Source organism: Macaca fascicularis, chromosome 14, assembly GCF_037993035.2.
Source record: "Macaca fascicularis isolate 582-1 chromosome 14, T2T-MFA8v1.1".
NCBI lineage: Eukaryota > Metazoa > Chordata > Mammalia > Primates > Cercopithecidae > Macaca > Macaca fascicularis.
Window position 1 is genome coordinate 1200702 of NC_088388.1, and position 26856 is coordinate 1227557.

At 58.8% G+C, this 26856-nt stretch overlaps 1 protein-coding gene across 16 annotated transcripts in view; it reads left to right on the forward strand.

Annotated features, from left to right (window-relative positions):
* The first annotated feature begins 1054 nt into the window (after positions 1–1054).
* The window catches only part of TOLLIP (toll interacting protein), a 68343-nt gene continuing 42541 nt past the window's right edge, over positions 1055–26856 (forward strand). For 5 of the 16 annotated variants that reach the window (XM_074012791.1, XM_074012792.1, XM_074012793.1 and 2 more), the window contains exons 1-5: positions 2120–2284; positions 15646–15795; positions 21877–22059; positions 23147–23299; positions 24856–24946. In XM_074012791.1, coding sequence (XP_073868892.1) covers positions 2252–2284; positions 15646–15795; positions 21877–22059; positions 23147–23299; positions 24856–24946 — 610 coding nt within the window. In that variant the 5' untranslated portion in view covers positions 2120–2251. Of the gene's footprint in view, positions 4686–5678; positions 6018–8616; positions 9060–14700; positions 14893–15645; positions 15796–21876; positions 22060–23146; positions 23300–24855; positions 24947–26856 lie in introns of those variants that run through there. The other 11 variants (XM_074012787.1, XM_074012788.1, XM_074012789.1 and 8 more) reach the window with 6 other exon arrangements.

Consider the following 26856-nt stretch of genomic DNA (forward strand, 5'->3'; position numbering starts at 1 on the left):
CAGGGACCACGCATCTACCTTAAAACCTGTCCACCCCATAGGGGAAGAATATTAAGGCAAGAGCTGAATCTAGTGTTTAGCGGAGATCCTGGAGATATAGATTTTAGGATCATCAGCATATGGATGGCATTTAAAGGACTGAACTGGATGAGCTCACTGAAGATGTGGATAGAAAAGATGTACAAGGACTGAGGCCTGAGACGAAGCACCCTGATGTTAAGGAGTCAAAGTGTTACCAGTGTGCCCTGGGATCTTGTAATCTCCCAGGATAGAAATAGAGATCAGCAGCCGTAGCAGCAAGGAGAAAGAGAAAGCTTTATTTCGCTTGTGCACAAGCAAGTCACCACCGTGAAAGGAAAACGGTGGGCTACCCCCGGGGGGGTGGCACGTGAGTTAGTTTCACAGGGAAGGGATTGGTCCAGGCATGGATGGGAGGGGTTTGTCTAGCGCTTCTCAGTTGCATTGCATGCTTCTTCATGCATCGCATGCAACATGCACATTTTAAATCTCTATCCCTAGGTGTGATTTTTAGGGTGAAAATGAGGAAGGGGTAATATAGTTGAAATTTAAGTCTAACTGCACATGTGGAACCCGGGGAAGTCCCTTGGCCCCTAAAGCAAGAACTTGTGCTTAATAGCTTCTTGGGTCTTGTGCTGTGGATTGGCTGGAAGTTAAGCTACAACTTAAGGAAGGGGCTTTCGTTCTTTTCCTCTAAACCCCATCAAAACAGGCAAGTGGCCAGGTTGCTGGTTTGAGGAGGAGAGACGGGTAACTGAGACTTGAAGATGTGGTCTCCGGGATAAGAGGAAAGTGAGAGACACATGGTGTCCTGGATGGGGAATGAAAAAAGTGTGTCTAGCAGGAATGACTATCGATTCTGCTGTAGTTCCCGGAGGACGAGGACTGAGAACTGACCACTAACAATATAGAGATCACAGACAAGAGTTTTTGGTGCAGTGGTTGTGTTACTGGTAAAGGGTCCTGATCCAGACCCCAAAAGAGGGTTCCTGGATCTTGTGCAAGAAAGAATTCCAGGCCAGTCCACAGAGCAAAGTGAAAATAAGTTTATTAAGGCAGCGAAGGAATAAAAGAATGGCTACTCCATAGAGCAGGGTGTTCCCAAAAGTATAAGGTGGAATGCGTCCACCTGGATACAACGCTTGTTTATATGTAAGATAAAAGCCAAAAAACATCACGGGGGAGACGTGCTGTACTACCTGGGCTCGTCAAACAAAGGATTGCTAATCTTTGCGTAACGCCTGTCCTCCGCGAGCATCTGTATCATGATCTTTAAAGCGAAACTTCAACTAAGAAGGCTTTTAGTTAAGATACCCGGACATCAGGACCCGAGTCCCGGGTCTGCTGGGTAAACATTAACCTGTGCCTGTGACCGTAAACGCCCCATTCCTGGGGATGCAGCGAGCGAGGTTCGGCCTCAGTTTACCCAGCGCTGTTGGAGCTGGGGTCGCTCTGGCTGGAGCGCCTGAGCGCGGGGGGCGAGGTCGGGCCGGACTGGGGTTCGCAGCGAGCAGGAGGGTAGCGGGGCCCCTGCGGAGCGGCGCTGCGGGGAGGCCGAGGGCAGGGCGGGCTCGAACTCGAGCTCTTCTGGCAGCGGCTCCATCCCCGTTCCGTTCAGCCGGCAGCCGCCCCGGGGCGGAACCGCGCCCCATCTTTAGCCCTTTGCAACAGAAAGGCCCTTCCTCCCGCAGTCAGCTGAGGGAAAGATCGCGCTGGAGGGGATGTCGGGCCTGCCCCTGGTTTGTTCCGGGCCACAGTTCCCTCCCTTCTCCGAGCGGGCCGCACGGCCGCAGGTCACCCCCGCCAGGTGGCCAGGTCCTGCCGCCACTCGGCAAGGACCGAGGAGGAGCCAAACTGCCCAGACTGCAGCGCCGCCACACTCGGGTCCGCGCCGACGGCCGTCACGACTGGGCATGCGCAGACGGCCCCGCCGGGAGCCATTTCGCTGAGCTGCGGGGCTCGCGGAGAGAGCGGCTGCGCAGGCGCCGGGCAAGAGGCTGTGCCTGCCCGACACTGGAGCGCGCGTGCGCGAGAGAGCCGGAAGGGGCGGTACCTGGAGCGGCGCCTGCGCAGTGGAGTGGCCCCGGGGGCGGGGCGCGGCGCCTGTCAGCTGACTGTGGCGGCGGCGGCCTCGAGGTGACAACTGTGTCCGTCGCAGGCTCCGGCAGGGGCGCAGGAGGTCGCCCGGCGCGTCACTCTCGGGTCGGCGAGCCACGGGGGCCGCCGCAGCACCATGGCGACCACCGTCAGCACTCAGCGCGGGCCGGTGAGGCCGCCAGGCGGGGGTCGGGCGGGGGCGGCGACCTGCGGCTGCGGGAAGGGCCTCGGGCCCGGGCTACTGCTCAGCGGCGGCGGGCGGGCCGGCTCCTCGGCTCTCCCGGGGTACGCGGGGCGCCCGGACGGCCGGAGGGGAGCGGCTGCGTCCCCACCTCGGGGCGGGGCGGGGCGGGACGGACGTGCCCACGCTGCGAGAGGCTTGAGCTCCCGGTCGCACCCGGGCAGAGCTTTGGGGAGGCGGCCCCGAGGGAGGGGGCCTGCGCCCGTGGTGAGCCCCAGATGGAGGAGGGCCCCGTGCCCCATGGTCCCCCAGAGGAGGCAGGCGGCGCTCCCTAATGGTCCCCAGATGGAGGAGGGCCCCGTGCCCCATGGTGCCCAGATGGAGGCGGGCCCCGAGCTCTGATGGTCTCCCAAATGGAGAAGGGCCCCGCACCCTAATGGTTCCCCAAGTGGAGACGGGCACGCACCCTGATGGCCCCCCAGGTGGAGGCGGGCCCTGCACCCTGATGGTCCCCTAGATGGAGGCGGGCCCTGCACCCTGGTGGCCCCCCAGGGGGAGACGGGCCTACACTCTAGTTGGTCCCATAGATGGAGGCTGTTTCCTCTTTCTCCCTTACACAGAGGGAGGGTAGTGGTGACCACTTCTTGGGCCCAATTGTGTCCCTAGTTAGTGGCCACCGCGCAAAGCCTCAGTTTCTTCATCTGCAAATGAGAGGATAGGCCCCAAGAACTTCAGAGAACCTTTCCTGCTCTGAATTCTCTCCTGAGGGTTGCCTGTCAGTTTCTTCTATAGCATTAATATTGCAGGAGAGCTGGTGTAGACTGACTCAGAGATGATGGGCTCCTGGCATGAGTGGCCTCCGGGCTCACTGTTAGGGCCTTCTTGCATTGCTGTAGAGGAATACCGGAGACTGGGTAATTTGTAAGAAAAGAGATTTAATTGGCTCCTGGTTCTGCAGGCTGTACAGGTAGCATGGTGCCGGCATCTGCTCCTGGGGAGGCCTCTGGAAGCTTCCAGTCATGGCGGAAGGCCAAGTAGGAGCTTGCAAGTCACATGGCGAAAGCAGCAAGAGAGTTGGGGGTGGGGAGGTGCCACACACCTTTTAATGACCAGATCTCGTGAGAACTCCCTATCACCAGGATGGCACCAACCCACGAGGGATCTGTCCCTGTGACCCACACGCCCACCCTGCCAGGCCCCATCTCCAACGCTGGGGGTCATAATTCAGCATGAGATTTGGCGGGGTTGAAGATTCAAACCGTGCCACTCACTGAGGCTGGGCTGGGCGGGCTGTCCTGAGCGGCACAGTTTTTATCAACAGTGGCTCTGAACCTGCTGTGGGCGGAAAAAGTCCTTTTTAGGATGTTCCAAGGTCCCTGCACTCGTGCAGCCCAGTACTGGACGTGGTGGAGGGGTGACCAGGGCTCCCCACCCTTAACACTGTATCCACACGTCCTGGTGTTTCTCCTGAGGAGAGAATTCTTCAGGTAGAACATTTTTTTCTGTGTTTCGAATGAAGCCCCAGGTTTTGGACATAGACGCTTTTTCTGAGGACTTTGAAGGAGACCTCCTGACACTTTAGAGACTCAGGTGTGGAGCCTGCGGGTCGGCAGAGGTCCTAGACGGCCTCTGATGTCAGCATCTCCACCTCTTCATCTCCGCTCCACCACAGTGAGTCCCTGCAGGTGGTTGTGGCAGTGAGGTGCTCCTTTCTGCCTAACCGGAGGCTCATAGCAACAAGGGAACCGGCACCCTGCCTTTGTGTCCTCCTGGAGAGCCAGGGGGCATGGTGGCCGGGCAGGATGGCCCCTTCCTTGCTGTGTGGTCTGGGAGACATCCTCAGCCTCCTGGGAACTTGTCCCTCATCTGGAACCCCACTGGGGTGTAGGGCTGGGTTTGAATTCATCAGGTGCTGAGCACTCACGGAGCAGTGGGAGGCAGGCCCTTCCTGTTCTGAGGGCACCGGCGTGCAGTGCTGCTACGCCCGCGATGAGGAAGTGGGAGCGGCAGGAGATGTTCTCACACGTAGGACCTGTGCTGACAAGTGCTGAGGTGTTGTTAGCATCTCCTCTTGCCTGGTGCCTCCTGGGCTGTTTCCATCACGTAGACGAGCAGGCACTTCAGGGGCACCCCCGATGCCCAGTATATGCACAGTAACATCAGATCTGGCTCGGAACTGCCAGGGTCTCCAAGAAGGTGGTGTCAGCGACGGGGGTCTCGAGTGCAGCTTGGAGTACCTGTGACTTAATCAACCAGTGTTACCGACTGTGACGTTTAGGATGGCCACGATGCAGGGGCAACCAGGTGGTTCCTGCCACCGGGATCTTACAGGGCAGCACGGTAGACATGGCAGCACCTAAGGACAGCGGAGCCATGTGGTGACGGCGCGGTGGGTCTGTGATCTTAAGCCTTAGGTGCTAGGAGAGTTCGTAAATGGTGGCCTCACCAGGGCTGGGTGTTGGAGTGAGGATGTGACATCTCTCCTGAGCTTGGAGGAGGAATGGGAGTTGGGGGGTGGGCTGGGAGGGGAGTGCACGGAAAACAGAGGTGTGGGGTCTGGAGGTCGAGAGGAGGGAACCCCAGGGGCTGAGGATGGAGGGAGGCAGGAACTGGTGGCCGCAGGAGGGTCCTGGGCACAGGAGGGCTGGACTTGGCCCTGGAGTTTGTCGGGTCAGCGCAGCACTCTGTAAAGTGTTGCCCGGCACATGCCCACTGCAGGGCCCGCCTTGGCACCGGCCTGCTTCACTGAGCATGTGCCACCCCAGCCCCTCTGAATTAACTCATAGTGGGCCTTTAGCCAGTGTCTTGACACAGTATTTATCGTGTCCTCCACTTTCTGTTACCCTTGCGGTGCTGAGGAGGCAGGAGGTTAAGCAGGTGCTCGGCTTTCCAGCGGAGAGAGATGCTCCCCAGGGTGCGGGGGCAGGACTCTGTCTCGGGAGACCCTGACTGTGGTCTGGCCATTGCCTCACCCTGGTGGTGAGGGGAAACAGCAAGATCCCACGGGCTGTGAAGGAGCAGAGGCCACTAATGGGGCCCTGGGAGGTTCTTTTGTCCTTGGGTAGAGGGAGCTTCAGGGGCCTGGGTGCGTAGGTGTGGAGAGGACGTGTGTGAAGCTAGCCAGCCCGTGATCGTTCTGAGAGAATCCTACCGTGTTTAGATCTTCAGGATAATGTTTCCGTGAATAGCCACTAAGGGATGCTTTAGCCCTGTGCAGTGCTTCCCTCACTTTTCAAAGAGGCCAGTGTTTTGGAAACATAACGTTTTTTCAATATAGTCTGCATATTATCAGAAAGCACGCAAGGAGTACCGTGTGAGCCCCTGCATTCTGCAGTGAGAACTCGGGACGTTTGTAGGAGACTCTGCCTTCAGCCACCGTGGCGTCATTGGCTAGAGAGGCCTCTTTGGTAGAGGTGGGTGCGCCGTGCCGGGTCCAGGCTGCTCCTACTCCTTGTCCTGCTTTTGGAGGTGCTGGTTGACCATGGAGTCCAGCTGGAGGCGGCCTGGCCCCTCCTCTCCTCCCTGAGAGGCCTGTGCCTGTCCAGGTCCCCTCACTCTTCACATCGTTGATAATTCCTGCCGAATCGGTGACTTCATTAGGGATGGCAGAGGGTAGTTTCTGAACTTCATCACTTATTCAGTGTTTATTGTTTGTAAAGATTAGCTTTCCCCGTCAACCGGTGTCAGCCTGTTGTCCTGAAATACAGTTTGTGAAGGAAAGGTAAGTGAAATGCTTTTCCTTCACCTTCCCATACCTCAGGGAGAGAATTGGTTTTCCTTGTAGGTGTGCGTGCACTTTCTCTCCTGAGTGTCATGAGGAGCCCCTGGATTTTCCTGCGTCCTGTGTGTCTGAGCCAGTGGCACTCACCAGCTCAGGCGGGCCGTTGCTGGGTGGGCGTCCGTTCCTGCCAGCTGCACCTGAGCCAGTGGGGAACGCGCTCACCGCCTGCCCTTGCGTCCTTTCTCTCTGGGTCCCTGTGAACATTTGTGCCGGGTTTTTTAGGCCGGGTTGTGAGTGTGGACAGGTGTAAATTGCTGTGCTTGCCTGGAAATCAGATCTCTTCACTGGGTGGGGACCCATGGGCCTCTTGGAAGATAAAGGCTTTTTGCCTTTAATTATTTTGTCTGATACTGGCATGGCCACTCCAGCTGTCTTTTAGAGAGTATTCACCTAGTATTTTTTCCTTCTTTGATTTTACATTTTTTTGAAAAGTCAACTCTAAGAAGTCTAAGTCTTTTGATGGGAACATGCTAGTTTCATTTTTCTAGTTAATAGACGTCTAGATGTATACACAGATTTACAGATTTTTTAGATGTTTTCGTTTGTGCTTTTATTTGTCCTACATTTTCTTGTTTCTTTTTCTCTCATTGCCTTCTTTTGGATTTATTAAACGGAGTTTTAAAAAATTCAGTTGTTTATCTCAAGTACATACACACTGTGCTGGGAAAGTGCAGGGGCTCTCCTGGAAATGGTAACATGCACTTAATCAGCTTCTGCCGTGAGGGAGTCTCTGAGTGAACTCTGGCTCCGGAGGCTGCCCTACTGAAAAATAATTAAAGAAGAAGTTAATCATTGTCTGTGCCGCCTCCTGATCCACGCAGAGACCTCGGCCGCCCCGTCCCGGCACAGGTGCTGCTGTGCCTTGTGTGGGCGCTGCCTCCCCTTGGGGCTCCCACAGGAACGTCCCGCAGGAACGTGTTATTTCTCTCGAGTCAGTGCTTGTTTGGATTCCTTCTGTGTTTATCTCTTTTCTTATCCCTTCTGTGTCTCAGGCCTTCCATTTGGGGTCACTTTCCTTCAGCTTCAGGTTCGTCTTTTAGAATTTTCTTTGCTGGCAAGCTTGATTTTTGCTTGTAAATGCCTTTTCTCTGTGTCCTGACAGCTATTTTTGTGTGTGTGGAACTCTGGGTGGATGGTCCTCCGGGTGGACGGTCCCTTGTCCTCAGTGCCTCGAAGGTGGGACCCTGCCCCCTCCCGGCTCCCAGAGTGGCTGCTGAGCGGTCGGGGAGTGGACGTCTCTTCCTCCGGTTCCTTCGTTTTTGCCGCCTCTTTGCTGCGTTCTGAATACGCTGCTCCTGGCCTGCCTCCCAGTTCACCTGAGGCCTTTTTTTTTTTTTTTTTTTCCTACATGGAGTCTCACTCTGTCTCCCAGGCTGGAGTGCAGTGGTGCAATCTCAACTCATTGCAACCTCCACCTCCTGGGTTCAAGCGATTCTCCTGCCTCAGCCTCCCGAGTAGCTGGGATTACAGGCGCCCGCCACCACGCCCAGATAATTTTTGTATTTTTAGTAGAGACGGGGTTTCACCATGTTGGCCAGGCTGTTCTCGAACTCCTGGTCTCAAGTGATCTGCCCGCCTCGGCCTCCCAAGATGTTGGGATTACAGGCGTGAGCCCCTGCGCCTGGCCCTAACCTCTGTTCATCTGGGCCTCTCACACTGTCCCTCGACCTGCCCAACAGGCCCCTGGTTAGGCCTGCTGTGCAAGCGTTTCCTGTCCCTGAGTCACTGTCTCCAGATCCTGCAGGCCCTGCCCTGGCGCGCCGTGCTGGTGAGGACTGCCCTGCTGCCCTGCGGGAGGTGCCGCGTGCCCCTGCCACCCGGCCTTGCCCTGTTTCTGTGCACAGCGCCTCCTGCCGTCAGCATACGGTGTAACGCGTGTTGCTTCCCATTTGTCTTCCACTGAAGTGTGAGCACCACAGGAGCAGGGGTCCTCCAGCACCTTACCATGGAAGCCTCAGGCACACAGTGACACGCAGAGGCTGCTGCGGCACGCACCCCGGGCCCGGCGCCCAGGGCCTGCCGTGTCACACGCCATCCCTCTCTGGATCTCTGTCCGCCCTTGGCCCGCTGCTTAACTGGCTTTTGTTTCGTCTGAATGAGGACGGGTTTTCCGCCTCTGCCTTGCTTGACCGTCCCAGCACTTAGGATGCAAGGCTGTGTGCCATGGAGTTCCTGGCGGAGACCCCATTTAAAGTCACTTGTTCTGTAGTCAGCTTTTATGATTTATGCTTATTCTCATTCCGTCCTGTCCTCTTCCCTTTCACCCTTTTTCAGCTTACACGGGTTCGTTTCAATACTGTCATCTCCCAGCTTCCCTTATGAAAATTCTAGTGTTCGCTTCGAGACTTCAGCAGAGCCGGAAAACCTCCTGGCATGTTGGCTTTGAAGCGCCTGTTGTGTTCTGTGTAATTAAAGGAAGAGGGGAGGGGGCGGTAGGAAGAGGGAAGGTAAGACAAGGCACAGCGAATGAGTGCTCAGCAAGGGCTCCTGGGAGGGGACTGCTGAGCGGCTGTGCAGGGAGGATGTGGGAACTGGGGACACAGTCACCACTGCCCGTCCACACTGGCGTGGGAGCTGCCTTGGCAAGAGCAGATGCATGAAATGCCACTTGTTTGCTCAAGGGTTGTTTATTGAACATGCCAATGCCAGGAGGCTGGCGTGGAGCGTGAGGGCCGAGGCTGGCTGGAGTGGGTTTTGGGGAGTGCCAGGAGGCTGGCGTGGAGCGTGAGGGCCGAGGCTGTATGGAGGGGGTTTTGGGGAGTGCCAGGAGGCTGGCGTGGAGCATGAGGGCCGAGGCTGGCTGGAGTGCCAGGGGCTGTGGGGTGGGGGACTGGTGCAGCTTTTGGATGTTGGTGCTGTGAAGGGTGGTAGGTGAGGGAGCCAGCAGCTGGGTGGGCGTGGGGAATTGCAGTTTTCCTTCCAGCCTTATTTTGGAAAATGCTAAACCTACAGGGCAATGGCAGTGGCCAGCGGTGAGCGTCGGTGAGTCCTTCACCTCTGCGGGGCTCCCCTGTTGGCCATGAGTGTGCAGCGCGGGGCATGTGCAGGCCGGCCCTTCAGTCTCTGAAGCTCTGTGCACTGAGGGGTCAGTCAGCCGGGCAGAGGGACCGCGAGGGCCACCCAGGGTCTATCCCGACTGCCCGCGGCCCTGTGTCTCAGCCCTGGTGCACGTTCCTGCCCTCTCGCCCCCTGGGTCTGGATGGGAATCACAGGTGTGCGGGTGTCAGGTGGATGGGCCATTTCTCTTGGGCCAGACTGAGCTCAGACCTGGGTGTGAACCTGGCAGCCGACGTTCCCCTGCAGAACCGTGGCGTGGAGCAGGCCCCTTGCAGGGCCGGCCCCTCAGACGCAGCAGGGAGGCTGGCGATGACCTGGGCTGCAGGTTCTCAGCTTCATCTGGGCCAACTGTGCCGTTCTATGTGAGTCCTGGGGCCCTGGCGGAGTCTGGAGCTCCCTTCCCAGCAGACTCAGACCTCAGACCTCACCCAAGAGTCTTGTGAGACTGACTTCCGCCCATATCCCCAGGTGTTCTGGTTACGGGGTTTATTTCTCTCTCGTTTCGTTAGCTTCCTCTGTCCCTTTAGCCACGAGCCTCGCCCAGGTCTTCCTGCTGTGGGTCCCAGCTCTGAAAGTCACGTTGAGTCATGGCTGCGTTAGGAACTGGTGAAACCCGGGGCTCGGGGTACAGAGTTTCACTAGTTGGGCTTCTGTGTTGGGGCCTCCATGGGCTGGCTTTGTGGCTTCAGCAGCCCTTAACGCTTTTTCTCAATGTGGGGGTGATACTGACCCTGAGAGGGCAAAAGGGGTTCTTGGGGGAGGAAACTCCTGGGATTTGACTGCTGTGTGTGCCTCCCCAGCTCAGCTCCTGGATTTTTTGTTCCTTAGTATTTCCTTGTCCCCTGCGTTTTCTGGGTGTCCCCAGCATGTGGATCCGAAGTTCTCAGAGGCCCACGACACGTGTGCGAGCTCAGGCCTGCTGTGAGGTGGGCGGGGAGGGTGGGCAGGCGCCCGCGGATGCCGTTTGTGTGGGATCCTCAGTGCTGGTGTGAGACTCTGGCTCGGAGAATTGAATGAGAATCGTTGACATTTTGTGATTTAATTCCACTAAATGCATTTAGCCCATCGCTAATGATGTCAGTTTGCTCAAAGCATACCAAGCAGCCAGTTAAAAAGTACTTTCTCACATCAAGCAAAAGCTTCAGTTCACTAAGGATAGTTTTTACTGTGTTTATATAAGTTGTTTATTTGTACGTGTGATTTGATACATTACAATTAATGTAAATAAATTACACTCAACGCTGCTCAGCACATAGTCATGAAGTGTTAGAAGCGTTTTAGTTTTTAATTGAACTTAATTTGACTTAGTTATGCTAACCTGGCATTAGCGCTGAGACTCGTTAGAGCCTTGCTTGCAGTGTTTACGTGCCAAGTGCAGGTGCACGCATGGCACACAAACACAAACAGCAGCTCCACAGCCTTACAACATCATGGGGTGAGGATGGTGAGAAGGTGTAAAAAGGCTCCACAGAGGGCCAGTCATGGAAGTGGCCAGGAGACCCTGGCCTCCTGCCGCCCGCACGTGGCCAGCCATGCTCCCGGGGCGTCCGTGGTGCGGCTCCTCAGGTTGATGCCTCCTGGCAGGACTGAGGCCAGGACTGCGTGTGTTCAGGACTGCACATCCTGGGCTGAACAGGGCTCTTCCTGGGCTCTGTTGGGCAGAAAGTGGGGCCTCAGGAAGCAGCGGCTCTCTCAGTTGGAAACATGTCACAGGAATATTCACAGTGGGTGCTTGTTTGTGTGCTTAAAAAGAAAAAATTAGCTTTGGGTTGACTACACATGTTACATGACAAAAAAAGAAGAATTAAGACTTTATTTCTGTGCCAAAAGTAAAACTTAGACTTGAAGGGAAATTGTTTTAAATTAGAAGTGAATTTTGGCGATCTCTTTTCTTTGATGTGGAAAGGTGCTGCAATGGTTTGAGCTCTGGCGTCAGCAAGGGAGGAATGGTCGTCAGTCACAGGCGTGCGTCGTGATCCTCTGAGAGCACCACAGGGGGAGGAGAATCAGCAAGTCCAAGAAATGTGACGTTACATTTTTAAACTGTATTTAAAACGGACTAATATTTATAAAAGTAGCTTTTATTTTCAGAGAAGATAAAACACAGAGAGCTTTGTGGAATGAGAGCCCTACACTGTCCTTTTTATTTTAAAAGTAATTCACGAATGTGGTTTTAAAAAAGTTTCTAAAAATAACTAGGAGGATATGAAAGTATAAATAAAGAACCTTCCCTGCCCGTGTCCCTCGAGTTCCATTCTCGAACGCTTCTCCAGAGCTGGTCTCGACAGAGGCCTCCTTATGGCTCCCCCAGCATGTCGTGCTGTGCCTCCGCCTCCATCCCCCGGTCTCCTTGTGTTCCAGGCAGGGGCTTCCGGCTCCGGGTGAGGCCGCGTGTCCCTGCGCTGGGTGGATGTGCCTGGCTGGTGGACGGGGGTTTTGACCGCACAGGGGATGCAGCCACAGGCATCCCGTGGTCACGTGCCCAAGCGAGCGCTGACATGGACTGGTTCCCAAAGTGGAATTGTCAGCCTTCACACAGGCGTTTAAACTCACTTGTTAGTGTTGAACTCAGTATGTACATCTTTTTTTTTTTTTTTTTTTTTTTTTTTGAGACAGAGTCTCACTCTGTCGCCCAGGCTGGAGTGCAGTGGCCGGATCTCAGCTCACTGCAAGCTCAGCCTCCCGGATCTACGCCATTCTCCTGCCTCAGCCTCCTGAGTAGCTGGGACTACAGGCGCCCGCCACCTCGCCCGGCTAGTTTTTTGTATTTTTTTAGTAGAGACGGGGTTTCACCGTGTTAGCCAGGCTGGTCTCGATCTCCTGACCTCGTGATCTGCCCGTCTCGGCCTCCCAAAGTGCTGGGATTACAGGCTTGAGCCACCGCGCCCGGCCAGTATGTACATCTTGTACATGGAAGCAAAACTCTAGAAAAATATCCATTATGTATCACGAGTAATCATTTTTGTTTTCATATTTCCAAGCCTTTGAACCAGGGTACAGCATATATTTGTACGTGACCATTGAAACATCTCCTCCATCGTAATATGACAAAAGTAAATTTTAGGATTAGCACTGAATTTAAAAAATAAATTCAAAATAGATGTTTGCGGAGTGTCATCACTGAAACGATAGGGTTTACTTCAGCACCTGGACCCCCCTGTGACTCATGGAGCATGAACTGGTAGAACTCCCTCCTCCCCGTCTGAAGGGCTTCGCTCTCAGTTGAGAAACGAGGGCATTGCAGCAGCCGGCGAGCCGCCTCTCCCTCGTAGGCGGGGCAGCAGGTTGCATAACCAGTGTTTGTACGGGGAGGACTGAAGCCCTCTCCTCCCACTCCTCTCTCGTTCTTGCTCTCTTTAGATTAAGTGGAATATTTTTCTGAAAAACCTTGAATTTTGTAGTGTTCAGTTTTAGGTGGAATTGAAAAGCTGGCACAAAGAGGCCCTGTGTGTCTCACCCACGTTCCCCGGCCGACGCTCCCCTCCCCGGGAACAGCTCTCCCAGCAGTGGTGCCGACCTGGGGCGTGACTGCCGGCTCCAGGTTTTGTTTGGATGTCCTGGTTTTTCGATGACTGTCCCCTGCTGTCCCAGGACCCCACTTTGCATGTAGCCTTTGTGTCTCCGTCTCCAGTCTGGGGCCGTGTCTCAGGCTTCCCTTGTGTTTTTGGGACCTTGACAGTTTGAGGAGGACTGACGGGTCAGGGATGCTGTCAGATGTCTCTTGATCGGGGTGTGGGTTTTGGGGAAGAAAGCCCAGAGGTGCGTGTGCGTCATCTCGGGGAGCCGGATGCACCCTTGCCACGTGGTGCTGGCCACGGTCCCCGGGCTGCGTGGGCTGACAAGCTCCATCCTTGGGGGCCGCTTCTCCCCTTTCCGTGTTCCGTCCACATGGCTTACGTTAACAGCCCTCGTTTCCTCTTTGTCGTTTGATGGTTAAATCTTTGTTGGAGATGACACTTGATCATCTGGCCTTCGGGTATAGTTTTATTTTCTCCCAGCAATGAGCTGGGAGCGAGTCCCGTTGTCTCGAATGGACACGCAGAGTGAGGAGATGGAGCGGAGCGCCGGGTGCCTCCAAGTACCAGGACAGCCCGGAGCCAGAACAGCCAGGGACCCACAGTGCTCCCTCAGAGGCCTCTGTGAACCCCACTTCCACACACCCCTGTCACCACCCACACTCTCTCCCTGACCAGCTTCTCCATGCTTCTGTTTCCGGGACACGTGCCGCCTGTCTGTCCTGCACCTGTGCCCAGGAGGACACGAGCCGCCTGTCTGTCTCCCACGTGTGCCCAGGAGGGCATGAGCCGCCTGTCTGTCCCGCACCTGTGCCCAGGAGGACACGAGCCGCCTGTCTGTCCCCCATGTGTGCCCAGGAGGACACGAGCCGCCTGTCTGTCCCCCATACGTGCCCAGGAGGACACGAGCCGCCTGTCTGTCCCCCATACGTGCCCAGGAGGACACGAGCCGCCTGTCTGTCCCCCATATGTGCCCAGGAGGACACGAGCAGCCTGTCTGTCCCGCACCTGTGCCCAGGAGGACACGAGCCGCCTGTCTGTCCCCCATATGTGCCCAGGAGGACACGAGCCACCTGTCTGTCCCGCACCTGTGCCCAGGAGGACACGAGCCGCCTGTCTGTCTCCCACGTGTGCCCAGGAGGACACGAGCCGCCTGTCTGTCCCGCATATGTGCCCAAGAGGACACGAGCCGCCTGTCTGTCCCCCATATGTGCCCGGGAGGACACGAGCCGCCTGTCTGTCCCGCATATGTGCCCAGGAGGACACGAGCCGCCTGTCTGTCTCCCACGTGTGTCCAGGAGGACACGAGCCGCCTGTCTGTCCCCCATACGTGCCCAGGAGGACACGAGCCGCCTGTCTGTCTCCCACGTGTGCCCAGGAGATGCAGTGCTTTTCCTGCCGTGTCCCCGGAGCTGTGTGTGTGGCACGGAGGAAGCAGTTGTCACAAATAAACAGGAATTTGGCCTGTGTATATTAATCCGGAGAACTTGGTTAGCACGAGTCTGTTTCTGCAAGATAACCCATTCCTGGTGAGCAGACAGAGCTAGTGATAGAGTCTGCGGACATGGGCTGTGCCAGGGCCCTGTGAAGTTGGCAGGGAGGCGCATCCTGCGGGGCCAGGTGTCCCCCAGGGAGAGAGCTCTGGGCTGTGAATTCCTTTGGGAGGCAGGTGAGGGGCCCTGGCCTTTTGTACCCCAGTGTCTCCTGTGTGCCAGCAGGAGCAGGTGCTTAGCATCTCGTGCCACGGGGCCTCTCAGCGCCCTCCTAAGCCAGAGCTTGCTGGTAAGCTGTACAGCGCCTCATGAGAGGCTGCCCGGAGGAGGCTGGCCTGGGACTCCTGGCATGGGCCCGCTCCCCTCAGGCACCTCGGCACCCTCCTTGCTTGTCCGTCAGGGGGTCCCTTCAGGCCCTGGTCTGTGCCACACCCTCCGGAGGTGAAGCCGGGGCGCTCTGCTGCTCTCACAAGACGGCTTCTCTCACGGGGCAAAGGTCACTCGTGATGTGTCCCGGTCAAAAACGGGGTAAAGTGTGGGGAAAGGCACGAAGTGTGTGTTGATTCTTAGAGAAGAGCGGTTGAGCACACACCGCGCTGGCTGCTCGGGTTGGGGCGCTCCCCAGGCCCGGGGCCCTGAGTCCGTAACCGCGCGAAGCAGTGCTGGGTTGCCCGGGTCCCTTCTGTTTGCTGCCGTTGGTTGTGGAGTGCTGACTGGCTTGTGCTCTCCAGGCCTTAGATGGGGACACAGGTGAGGAGCTAGACCCTCATGGGGTCCTTTGAAGTGCCAGGCGGCCAGAGCACAGCAGGTGCAGGGCTGAACTCAGAACCTCCTGGAGCCCTGCCTGGCACCGTGTCATTGGGAGTCCATGACACGGGCCCATCCGCTCTCCTCCCCTCAGGGGCAGCCGCGGTGGACAGAGGGTCGCGGAGAGACAGGATGCAGAGTGGGGAGGTCTTTCGTGGTTGGTTGGAATTAATTTACTTCCTGTGTTCTGGGGTACTTTTGCATTTCAGCTGTTTCATGTAGAAACATTTGAAGTATATCAGCAGAGGGTTTTCCAAATCACTTTAGACCTGAGGTTCAGATTTTGTCTCATTCATTTGTTTGACCAAGTGACCTGCAGTTCAGTGGCCCTGCCTTTAGCTGTGGACAAGGAGAAGGAAGCCATGGGCACACATGGTGCAAGGGAGACCCTTTAAAATGACCTGAAAACCACCTGACTAGGCTTTGAGGACGGGAACCCGTTTTTAGCAGCAGAAATCTGCATTTGGGGATCTCCTGAGTAAGGGCTGCACCTGTGCCGCTGGGGGCCAGGCCCCAGACTGGACGCCCGTGACCCCTGGGTTTAGAGATGAGGAAACGGAGGCTGAGCACAGTCCAGGACTTGATTAGGAAATGGGTGGGGGTGGGGCCGGGTCGCGGGAATGCTGGGGCAGCTGCTATCGGGCTGCTTTGTGTCCCCACCCTGACTCACTGCCTCTCTGGTCCCCGGCCCCGCAGGTGTACATCGGCGAGCTCCCGCAGGACTTCCTCCGCATCACGCCCACACAACAGCAGCGGCAGGTCCAGCTGGACGCACAGGCGGCCCAGCAGCTGCAGTACGGAGGCACCGTGGGCACCGTGGGCCGACTGAACATCACTGTGGTTCAGGTGGGCCTTGGGGCACCCTCCTGCCTGCCTGGGGCTGGTGCGCTCAGGTGGGGTGGGATTGAGGATTTCGCGTTTACACTGCATTTCCTAAGCGGGCAAACGGAACTTCTGATTCCCGCTTTTCCTGAAATGTGTGATGTTGAAAACGATCTGTGTGAAAAATACTGGCATTGACCCCGGCTTTTGCCAAACATAACTCAAATGATGAGTAGTGGGGGTAGGTGGGCGTCCGCTCCGTGTAGGGTCCAACCGGCTCCACCACCAGGCTTGAGGATGCCCCAGGACGCCTCCCAGGCCCCTGCCGGCAGCTGGAGGAGGCGTAGCTGGCCCCCCACCACTCGGCGTGCGCTGCGCGAGTGGCTTCCCATTGGCCCCAGTGCCGATGCCCGCACCCTCCCCTCCCCACAGAGCAGCCCTCGGTCAGCCTCAGGGCTGGACACCAGCCGCCAGGACGTGGTGACTCAGTGGACTTTCAAGTGAAAACCAAAATCGGCAGATTGAACACCGATTTTGATCACACCAAAACATTCCGTAAGATCACAGGAAAAGGAAACGCATTGTGAGCCACGCAGGCTTTTGTAGAAATGCACAAATACAGCAGGCAGAAGAGTCGCCGCGGACCTCACAAATAAGACTTGGTTTCAGGGGCTTCACTTGGTGTGGTGGGCACAGCTGTGCCGTCACCCCTTCCTCGCAGCGTGTCTCAAACCCTTGCCTGTGCAGCTGTTTCTCTGCTGGTGTGGCCCATCCCTCTGCCCACCCAGTGAACTCCTGTAAGCCCATGCTCTCCTGCCCCAGCTGCCACCAGGCCACCTAGTGCCATCACCCATTCTCAGCCGCTACCTCCTGGCAGGGCCTGGTGACCGCAGGGCACTCCGCCTCACAGTTCAAACTCCAGACCTGGCTGGGCCTTGGAGGTGGCCCTGGCATTGCCCACGCCTCCGGCCCCCCTTGGTCTTCTCCCACATCCTGGAGCCCACTGCAGGCAGCCTGTCTATTTCCTCCACGCGAGTTCACCCAGCCTTCCGTGCCACAGCTCCAGTGGGGGGGAACATTCCTGCCTCCTCACTGGGCCACGTAGCTCAGCACCCGCTTCCTGCTTCTCTTGGCTTCTGGGCAGCTGCACATGTGGTTCCCTGCTTGCCTCCCCTGGCTGCTTCCCCTCATCGTCTCCTGGGGCCCCAATGGGATGCCAAGGGGTCTGGTCCTCAGCCCTCCTCCCGTCTCTGCCCACACACCCCAGTGACTCCTGCGTCCCTGTGGGTCTAAACACCTGTGTGCTGGTCCCAGCCTGAGCCAGACACTCAGCTCCACCCCAGATTCCCAGGTACGGACCATGGCCACATGGCCTCCCCGGATGTCCCGAGGGCATGCCAGACTCCATGTGCCCAAGGTGGACCTCTCAAGCCACCCTCCCAGCTTCTCCCCCATGTCTGCAGGTGGTTGCCCCACACTCTGGAAGCTGAGGCCCAAAGCTCTGGTGCTCCTGGTGCTCCACGGTTCATCTCCACCTCTTGCCCTTCAGGCCTGACCCTCAGCACAGGCGCCACCTTCCGCCGGTCCAGGCGGGGAGCCCCCTGCACCACCCACTGCCTCCGCTCAGCCACTGGCTTGTGGCCAGAGCAGGTCACTCCCTGCACAGGCCTTTCTCGTGGGCATTGTCCTGCCGAGGCTTCTCAAGCCGGGGCCCATGTTTTGCCTCCCCCGGTCACTCCTGACCTTCCTGTTCCCTGGCTGTTCTCTTCCCGCTTCCTGCAGCTCTTCCTCCAGATCCTGCAGCCCACACATTGGTCCTCCGAGCTGGTCGTGCCTGCAGTGGTAGCGCCGTCTGCCATGCCGTGTGTCTGCCGCGCGTCTCTTGCCCGTTGTCGGGGAGGCAGCGGTGCCTGCGTGTCCCCGCAGTGTCCGTAGTGCCCGCAGTGCCCGCAGCGTCTGCCGCATCACAACAGCGTGTGGTTGTGTGGGGTTGTAGTGAATGGGCAGATGCTTCCGTAAACATCAAGGAGGTCACTTCAGTAGAGCAGTTGATGTCACAGGACGCTCCTCCTAGAGTTTTCTAGCCACAGTGCAGAGGGCAGTGGGAGGAGACGGGAATGACAGGACAAGGCTGAGTGTGACAGAAGCGGGCAGGACCCAGTGTGAGCAGGTGTCGGTGACGGGCACAGGGACGCTGGCAGCGGGAGTCCCACATGCCGCCCGGAAAGCTGCCTTTGCTCAAAGCCTTTAAAGTTAATAATAATAAAAAGTCTTAGCAACTAGGCAGAAACAGCACAGTTACCTGAAAGCTTGGGAACATCACGCTGGTCTCAGACTTTCCTGCTACATACCTTCCAGAAAATAGGGCAATTTCTAAGGAGTTTAGAGGGGCAGAGTTTCGAGTGTAAGAGCTGATCTGGCAGATCTGTGGGTGTGCAGCAGAAGGGAATTGGAAGCTGCTAGTCACCCAGAAGCTTCCAGAAAACTGTTCCTCCGTAGTATTCCAGAGCACGCTCCGGCCACCCAAGAAACACGCTAAAATTAAGGACCCAAGAATGGGGCGGTTTTGACATAAAACGGCCGGCCACAGTTTTGGTTAGAAGTGAAAGGAGGGAACTTGTATGTGGATGAGAATAGAAAACAGAGGACCCGGCAGTCCAGAGATGTGGGCACAGGAGGGGAGAGTTCAGCTGTGCGGCGGGGGGTGGCGACGATGGGACAGCTGTGCCCTCAGAGGAGGCGGTGAGGACAGGGTGGTGGTGCCCTCAGAGGGGGCGGTGAGGACAGGGTGGCGGTGCCTTCAGAGGGGGTCACCGAGAACTGGTTGTCTGTGCCCTCAGGGGGGGTGGGGGGCGGTGAGAATGGGGTGGCTGTGCCCTTAGGGGGGCGGGGGCGGTGAAGATGGGGTGGTCGTGCCTTCAGAGAGAGGGCAGAGAGGACGGGAGGCCGTGCCCTCAGAGGGGTTGGGGGCAGTGTCTGGACTCTGTTACACTGGGAAGGAGGAACTGGTGGGCTCTGTGTGGCTGGGAGGGCCGAGGTGGCTCCTGGGGTCTTTGTCACCAGCTCCTGGGGGTGAGCCAGGTTGGCCGCAGGAGAGCGGGTGGCGGCAGTGCGGGGAGGCCGTCTGCGTTCCAGGGAGGCAGCCGGAGCTGCAGGACTGAACCCAACCCAGCTCACGACGGCTTTTCTCTTGATTTTTTCTTGTAAAAGTTTTACAGTTCTAGGTTTTATATTTGAACCTGCCATCCACGTTGAGTTTGTTTGCCGAGCAATCATCTTACGTGCCGCAGTCTTCTGTCTTATGTGCCACAGTTTTTTGTCTTATTCTGAATGTTCATTCCCTTTAACACACGTTCACTCCCACCCCGCGGACCTCAAATGTCCCAGCCCAGCTGAGTGCCTGGCCTGAAGTCGAATCTCATGGTCTACATGTGATGTGGCTCCTTGTGATTGGGAGACACAAGAAAGACAAGTTCCTGTCCCCAAAATGCCACCTGCTCCGATAGCACAGGCAGGGCTGCTGCCTTCATGACGGGGAGGAAAGCAGCCACGTGGCGTCTGAATCATGCACAGCAGGTGTCCTCGCTCCCGCCTGGAGTAGGGACGCACCTCTCCCGGTCACTGCGCTCCGGGGCGGGTTCACGCTCCCTGTCTTCTGGGTCGTCGCGCTCCGGGGCGGGTTCACGCTCCTGTCTCCCGGGTCATCGTGCTCCGGGGCGGGTTCACGCTCCCTGTCTTCTGGGTCGTCGCGCTCCGGGGCGGGTTCACGCTCCCTGTCTCCCGGGTCGTCGTGCTCCGGGGCAGGTTCACGCTCCCTGTCTCCCGGGTCGTCGTGCTCCGGGGCGGGTTCACGCTCCCTGTCTTCTGGGTCGTCGCGCTCGGGGGCGGGTTCACGCTCCTGTCTCCCGGGTCATCGTGTTCCGGGGCGGGTTCACGCTCCCTGTCTCCCGGGTCGTCGTGCTCCGGGGCAGGTTCACGCTCCCTGTCTCCCGGCTCGTCGTGCTCCGGGGCAGGTTCACGCTCCTGTCTCCCGAGTCATCATGCTCCGGGGCGGGTTCACGCTCCCTGTCTTCTGGGTCGTCGCGCTCCGGGGCGGGTTCACGCTCCCTGTCTCCCGGGTCGTCGTGCTCCGGGGCAGGTTCACGCTCCTGTCTCCCGGGTCATCATGCTCCGGGGCGGGTTCACGCTCCCTGTCTTCTGGGTCGTCGCGCTCCGGGGCGGGTTCACGCTCCCTGTCTTCTGGGTCGTCGGGTCGTCACGCTCGGGGGCGGGTTCACGCTCCCTGTCTTCTGGGTCGTCGCGCTCCAGGGCGGGTCCATGCTCCCTGTCTCCCGGGTCGTCGTGCTCCGGGGCAGGTTCACGCTCCCTGTCTTCTGGGTCGTCGCGCTCGGGGGCGGGTTCACGCTCCTGTCTCCCGGGTCATCGTGTTCCGGGGCGGGTTCACGCTCCCTGTCTCCCGGGTCGTCATGCTCCGGGGCAGGTTCACGCTCCCTGTCTCCCGGCTCGTCGTGCTCCGGGGCAGGTTCACACTCCCTGTCTCCCGGGTCGTCGTGCTCCGGGGCAGGTTCACACTCCTGTCTCCCGGGTCATCATGCTCCGGGGCGGGTTCACGCTCCCTGTCTTCTGGGTCGTCGCGCTCGGGGGTGGGTTCACGCTCCTGTCTCCCGGGTCATCGTGTTCCGGGGCGGGTTCACGCTCCCTGTCTCCCGGGTCGTCATGCTCCGGGGCAGGTTCATGCTCCCTGTCTCCCGGCTCGTCGTGCTCCGGGGCAGGTTCACGCTCCCTGTCTCCCGGGTCGTCGTGCTCCGGGGCAGGTTCACGCTCCTGTCTCCCGGGTCATCATGCTCCGGGGCGGGTTCACGCTCCCTGTCTTCTGGGTCGTCGCGCTCAGGGGCGGGTTCACGCTCCCTGTCTTCTGGGTCGTCGCGCTCCAGGGCGGGTCCATGCTCCCTGTCTCCCGGGTCGTCGTGCTCCGGGGCAGGTTCACGCTCCCTGTCTTCTGGGTCGTCGCGCTCGGGGGCGGGTTCACGCTCCTGTCTCCCGGGTCATCGTGTTCCGGGGCGGGTTCACGCTCCCTGTCTCCCGGCTCGTCGTGCTCCGGGGCAGGTTCACGCTCCCTGTCTCCCGGGTCGTCGTGCTCCGGGGCAGGTTCACGCTCCTGTCTCCCGGGTCATCATGCTCCGGGGCGGGTTCACGCTCCCTGTCTCCTGGGTCGTCGGGTCGTCGCACTCGGGGGCGGGTTCACGCTCCCTGTCTTCTGGGTCGTCGCGCTCCGGGGCGGGTTCACGCTCCCTGTCTTCTGGGTCGTCGCGCTCCGGGGCGGGTCCATGCTCCCTGTCTCCTGGGTCGTCGGGTCGTCGCACTCGGGGGCGGGTTCACGCTCCCTGTCTTCTGGGTCGTCGCGCTCCGGGGCGGGTTCACGCTCCCTGTCTTCTGGGTCGTCGTGCTCCGGGGCGGGTTCACGCTCCCTGTCTTCTGGGTCGTCGCGCTCCGGGGCGGGTCCATGCTCCCTGTCTCCCGGGTCGTCGGGTCGTCGCGCTCGGGGGCAGGTTCACGCTCCCTGTCTCCCGGGTCATCGTGCTCCGGGGCGGGTTCACGCTCCTGTCTCCCGGGTCATCGTGCTCCGGGGCGGGTTCACGCTCCTGTCTCCCGGGTCATTGTGCTCCGGGGCAGGTTCACGCTCCTGTCTCCCGGGTCATCGTGCTCCGGGGCAGGTTCATGCTCCCTGTTGTGCTCTGGCTCTCAGCTCTGTGCCGGGACCTCCTCCTCTTTCCCTCCTCAGCTGCTTCTGAGGTGGTTAGAGAGCGCACCCTTCGTGGCAGCTGAGTGGCGGCCTCAGCTGTGTCTGTGAGTGTTGTAGGTTTCTGCTGTCAAGGATGAGCCACGTACTTTGTCTCAGAACTGCACGATTCCTCTGTGGCTCAGTCTTCTTGCTCCTGGCCTCCTGGGAAGCAGGTCACAGTCGTGTTCTGGCGACTCTGAGTGTCTGTAGTCGATATGTTAGCAAAAGGCCTCATGGAAGGGTTCAGGGAGGCAGATGGCCTAGAGAACCCGCCCTCTCCCGATGGTTGGCACCTCCTTTTCCTGACATTGGCTTCATTCCAGGCAAAGTTGGCCAAGAATTACGGCATGACCCGCATGGACCCCTACTGCCGACTGCGCCTGGGCTATGCGGTGTATGAGACGCCCACGGCACACAATGGCGCCAAGAATCCCCGCTGGAATAAGGTCATCCACTGCACGGTGCCCCCAGGCGTGGACTCGTTCTATCTCGAAATCTTCGATGAGGTGAGAGGGACATGCCAGCTCTTATGGGAGGCTGCACGTGGCTGAGCGTGGCTGCCGTGGGAACACACCTGCCGACACAACCACGTTCCTGGCTGGCTTCGAGGTGTGGGTCCCCACCTGGTGTTTCATTGGGTGCATAACAGGGTCCTACTCTCCCCAAGGAATGTGAAAAAAAGAGATTGTTTCCAGCTCCTTGAACACCCTTACATTTGGAAACATCCCCAGTGACAAGCATGACCCAGGGACAGAGCGTGCACGTGTCCCCTCCACTGGGCGGGTGCACCGGGTCTGGCCGCTCACCAGCAGGTGGGATTTCCAGCGAGTCCGGCCGCCTGCCGGGTGGGAAAGCTGTTCTTGATGGTGCGAGTGGCTGTGACCCTTGAGGGTCCTGAGTCCTGTCCATGGCTGCACCTGCAGCGCTTCTGAGGCAGAGTCAGAAGGTCAGAGGGGGATGTGGCAAGGCTGCTGCTCCGCGTGGTCCCGGCACCTCGCACCTGTGCCATTGGGAGGCTAGAGCACGGTTGGGGGCTAGGGAGCATTGTGGGGCAGCCAGGCCAGCAAATGGCCAGTCCTCCCTGCCTGGGCCCTGCCTTTTCCTCCTGGCTTTTCTCTCCCCATCCCGACCTGCTTTCCCCTCCCTGGCCCTCAGAAGAGTGGAGAGCGCATGGGAAGTACAGAGGCAGCTGTGGGAGGCAGACCCCATGTCCTCTCCAGCCTGTGCCCCGGCTGCTCTGGGGCTTGGGAGGTGGCAGCCGGTGGAGCAAGGATGGGGCCCGGAGGGCTGGGGAGGAGCAACTAGTGTCCCTGAATTGGAACTGGAGGAGGATAGCAGCCCAGGACCCTCACTTTCCCCAGCCCCAGACCTAGCCCTGGCCCTGGCCTATCCTGGTGGAGAGAGGGAAGGATCGTTGATAAACGACCGTGAAGCCCGTGCTGCCTGAGGGGTCTCATTGATGGGGTGTGGGTGCAGGTGGGAGCCTTGTTCCACCGATGAGATGGGAACTCGAGACGGGCCCATGATGGTGCGACCGCAGGGAAAGGGCGGCCCCTTCCCTAATGCCTGAGGCATCTCCCTCTTCTCCCCCAGAGAGCCTTCTCCATGGACGACCGCATCGCGTGGACCCACATCACCATCCCCGAGTCCCTGAGGCAAGGCAAGGTGGAGGACAAGTGGTACAGCCTGAGCGGGAGGCAGGGGGACGACAAGGAGGGCATGATCAACCTCGTCATGTCCTACGCGGTGAGCTGCCGGCCTGGTATCAGGGGCATCGGGGAGGGGCGGGACGCGTCAGAGGCCTTGGGGTGGGGCGGGTCAGGGTATGTTGGGACACATCGGGGCTGTGCCACCCCGCAGACACCCTGGTCTCTTTCCTGGAGGCACTGAGTCCGTCAAACAGCAGGGCTCAGCGTTCTGAGGACAGAGGGAAGGGGCCCTGGGTGGTTTGGTGGCAGAGAGGAGCTGCCCCGCCCACTGCTCCTGCCCATCGATTCTGTCTGGGGAAAGAGCATCGGGGTTGTTTGTGTTCCTAAGATGGGCCCACCCTTTGTGGTGGTCTCCACTGCAGGCCCCTGTGTCCTCGGAGGTCCCTCACAGCCCTTCCAAGCTCTGCCCTTAGGGTCCAGCTGAGCAGCCCTCCAGGGTCTGAGATGCAGCCCTGGGCCCTATGGGACACCAGGCTCCTCCCAACAGGGCAGGCACTGGCCAGGGTGTGGAAGGGCATCTCTGGAGATGTGGGGGAAGCCTGGGGGCTGCCGCGCTCGGGGTCAGGAAGTCGAGGCCTGGCCGTGGGGCCAGCACGTCAGCTGCCCTGGCTCCCAGCTGTCTATATCCTCAGGACACCTGCAGCTCCTGGGGGCATCGGGAGGGCCAGTTAGAGGCTCCAGGACGCAGAACTCCTACCGTCTTCTCTGTGTTATCACTCAGGGATTCTCTGTATTATCACTCAGGGATTCTCTGTATTATCACTCAGGGAATTTTTAGGTTGTTGCTGAAAAATGGTGCTGTGGGAAATGCAAGGCCCATGTGACAGTGGAGAGGGCGCAGCAGGGAGCCGCTCTTCTGGGCCATCTTGGCTCCTCCCACTCCCTTTTTGTTAACGCCGGGATATTTTAAAGCAAGTCCCAGCCATGAGTGACCACGTGTAAATGTCTCAGGACGCAGCTTTAACCGATGCTTTCATACGCAGAACCGTCATGACGCCCCAGTGACTTTACCTGCAGGTGACAGTTTTCAACTCAGAGACGACAGCAGTGCAGTGACTTATCTCAAGTTGACAGTTTTAAACTCAGACACCACAGCTGTGCAGTGTGGTTCCCCCCAGGCCCCCTTGACACCTACACTGGGATGTCCCTCCTGACACCATCGTCTCTCCGTCACATCCCAGTTAGCGGGGGGTCTGTAAGCCTGAGCCATGTCACCTCCTGGACGTGAGGAGGTGGCGCGGGGGGTCTGTAAGCCTGAGCCATGTCACCTCCTGGACGTGAGGAGGTGGCGCGGGGGGTCTGTAAGCCTGAGCCATGTCACCTCCTGGACGTGAGGAGGTGGCGCGGGGGGTCTGTAAGCCTGAGCCATGTCACCTCCTGGACGTGAGGAGGTGGTGCGGGGGGTCTGTAAGCCTGAGCCATGTCACCTCCTGGACGTGAGGAGGTGGTGCGGGGGTGGGAGTGGGCCCCGGCGTCCCCTGTGCACTCAGGGCTCACAGCTGGGTTCGGGGCTAGCATGGGGAGGGCGATTCCTGAGGTTCTGATGGGTAGATGTTCCTTCCTGACCCCGGGACCATCTCCGCTGTGTTCCAGCTGCTGCCAGCTGCCATGGTGATGCCACCCCAGCCTGTGGTCCTGATGCCGACGGTGTACCAGCAGGGCGTCGGCTACGTGCCCATCACAGGTGCGTGTGCTCCCTCCTCCCTGGGTGCCTCCCCCCTGGTAGAAACCCCAGGGCCTAGGGCGGGCGCAGGACAAGGGAACAGGGCTTAGAGCGCCGGTGGGGGGACGCCATCCGTTCTAGAATCCTGCAGACGTGCCGACTGCACGCAGATCCTTCTAGGCTAGGGAGCCAAGGATTACGTTTGAATTTTGTTTGCATATCTAGAGAATAGAATTGGTTTTTTTTCTAATTGTTGGCAGAAATGAGATGAGTTGAAATTTTCAGAGGTGTGGAAATGTGACTGAAACCTCGTCGTGCCCAGCTCTCTGCAGGAGAACCTCACACCCCTGTCGGGCGATGCATGCTCTGCACTGCGCTGTTGCAGCCGTTGTCGTGTGTCACTGTTAAGAGTGAGCAGCCGGTGGCTGCAGCAACACCAAGCGGGAATGTCGCTTTTCACGCTGTTGCATTTTTGGTCCAGCTGTCGCTGTCGTAGCAGCTGGTGCAAGGCCAGCCCCCACCATGGACGGGCCCAGCGTCCTCAGCAGGCGGGGGGACAGCAGCCCCTGAGGAGGTGCTCGGGGGGAGCCTGTGGCCACCCTGGTTCTCCACCCAAGGTGGCCTCTCATTCCGGGGAGCTGGTGTCTGGCAGAGCGTGGGTCCCTCTGCACTGGGGGACCAGGCCATGGAAGTGGCCAAGTTGCGGGCAGGGCGCTGGGGATGCGTGGTGGTGTTGGGGGAGGGTCTCGGGGCCTGCGTGAGGCCCCGGCTGCTTGTGCTCAGGGGCTGCTTTGGGGTTGGGGTGGGACAGAGCTGCTGGCAGGCGAGAGTGCTGTCAGGCCGGTGCTGGTGTCCAGCCCAGCTGGAGTGGAGAGGCCTGGTCCGCACCCCAGTCCTGGCAGCATCCCGTACAGATGCAGAAAGGCCACCTTGGGAGTCAGGACCTTGCCCTAGACCCACCTGATGTGGCCTGAAACCCAGCCTGGTGGTGGGAAGGAGGGGACGGCGCTGGGAGACTCTGGTCTGTCCACTGGTGTTCAGGACATTCTCTGACGAAACTGCTTATGAGAACAGCATGGCCCTGCCCTCACTTGCTCACATCGAGACTCTGTTTCCAAGTAAAGCCGCCTGCGCAGGTGCCAGGGCTGCCTTTCTCCAGAGGAAAGAGCAGAGCCCGTGTCTGAGCAGGGCCTCTATGGTGTCCAGTGTCTTAGAAAACCACCAGCCTGGGCCAGGAGCGGCGGCTCACGCCTGTAATCCCAGCACTGTGGGAGACTGAGGCAGGCAGATCACGAGGTCGGGAGATCGAGACCATCCTGACCAACACGGTGAAACCCCATCTCCACTAAAAATACAAACAAATTAGCCGGGTGTGGTGGTGGGCGCCTGTAGTCCCAGCTACTTGGGAGGCTGAGGCAGGAGAACGGCGTGAACCCGGGAGGTGGAGGTTGCAGTGAGCCAAAATTGCACCACTGCACTCCAGGCTGGGCGACGAGCGAAACTCCATCTCAAAAAAAAAAAAAAAGAAAAGAAAAGAAAGAAAACCACCAGCGCAGCAGAGGCAGTACCAGCGCCCCCCCATCACTGAGGAAAGGATGCTTCATAGGAAGTGACCGGAGGTGAGCCAGAAACGCAGAAGCAGCCGTTAGGTGTTCAGAGTTAGAGGAGGGCGGGCATCTGAGTAAGCGGAAGAGCCAGCACCGTGGCAGAGAAACGGGGGCGAGCACGGGAGCCCCGCAGGTGTTCCTGAGCCTGGAGCCTGGCCAGGGGAGCTCTGCTGCCCTGGGGGCCCTGTTGTGCCCTGGGTGCCCCTGGAGTGGCTCCTGGGGGTTCTGGTTTGTAATTGGGACAGCCCAGAGCCGCCGTTGTGAGGTGGAAGTGCCTTCTGTGGCGTGCAGTTCGTGGCGCTAGTGAAGTTCTGTTTGGTTGTC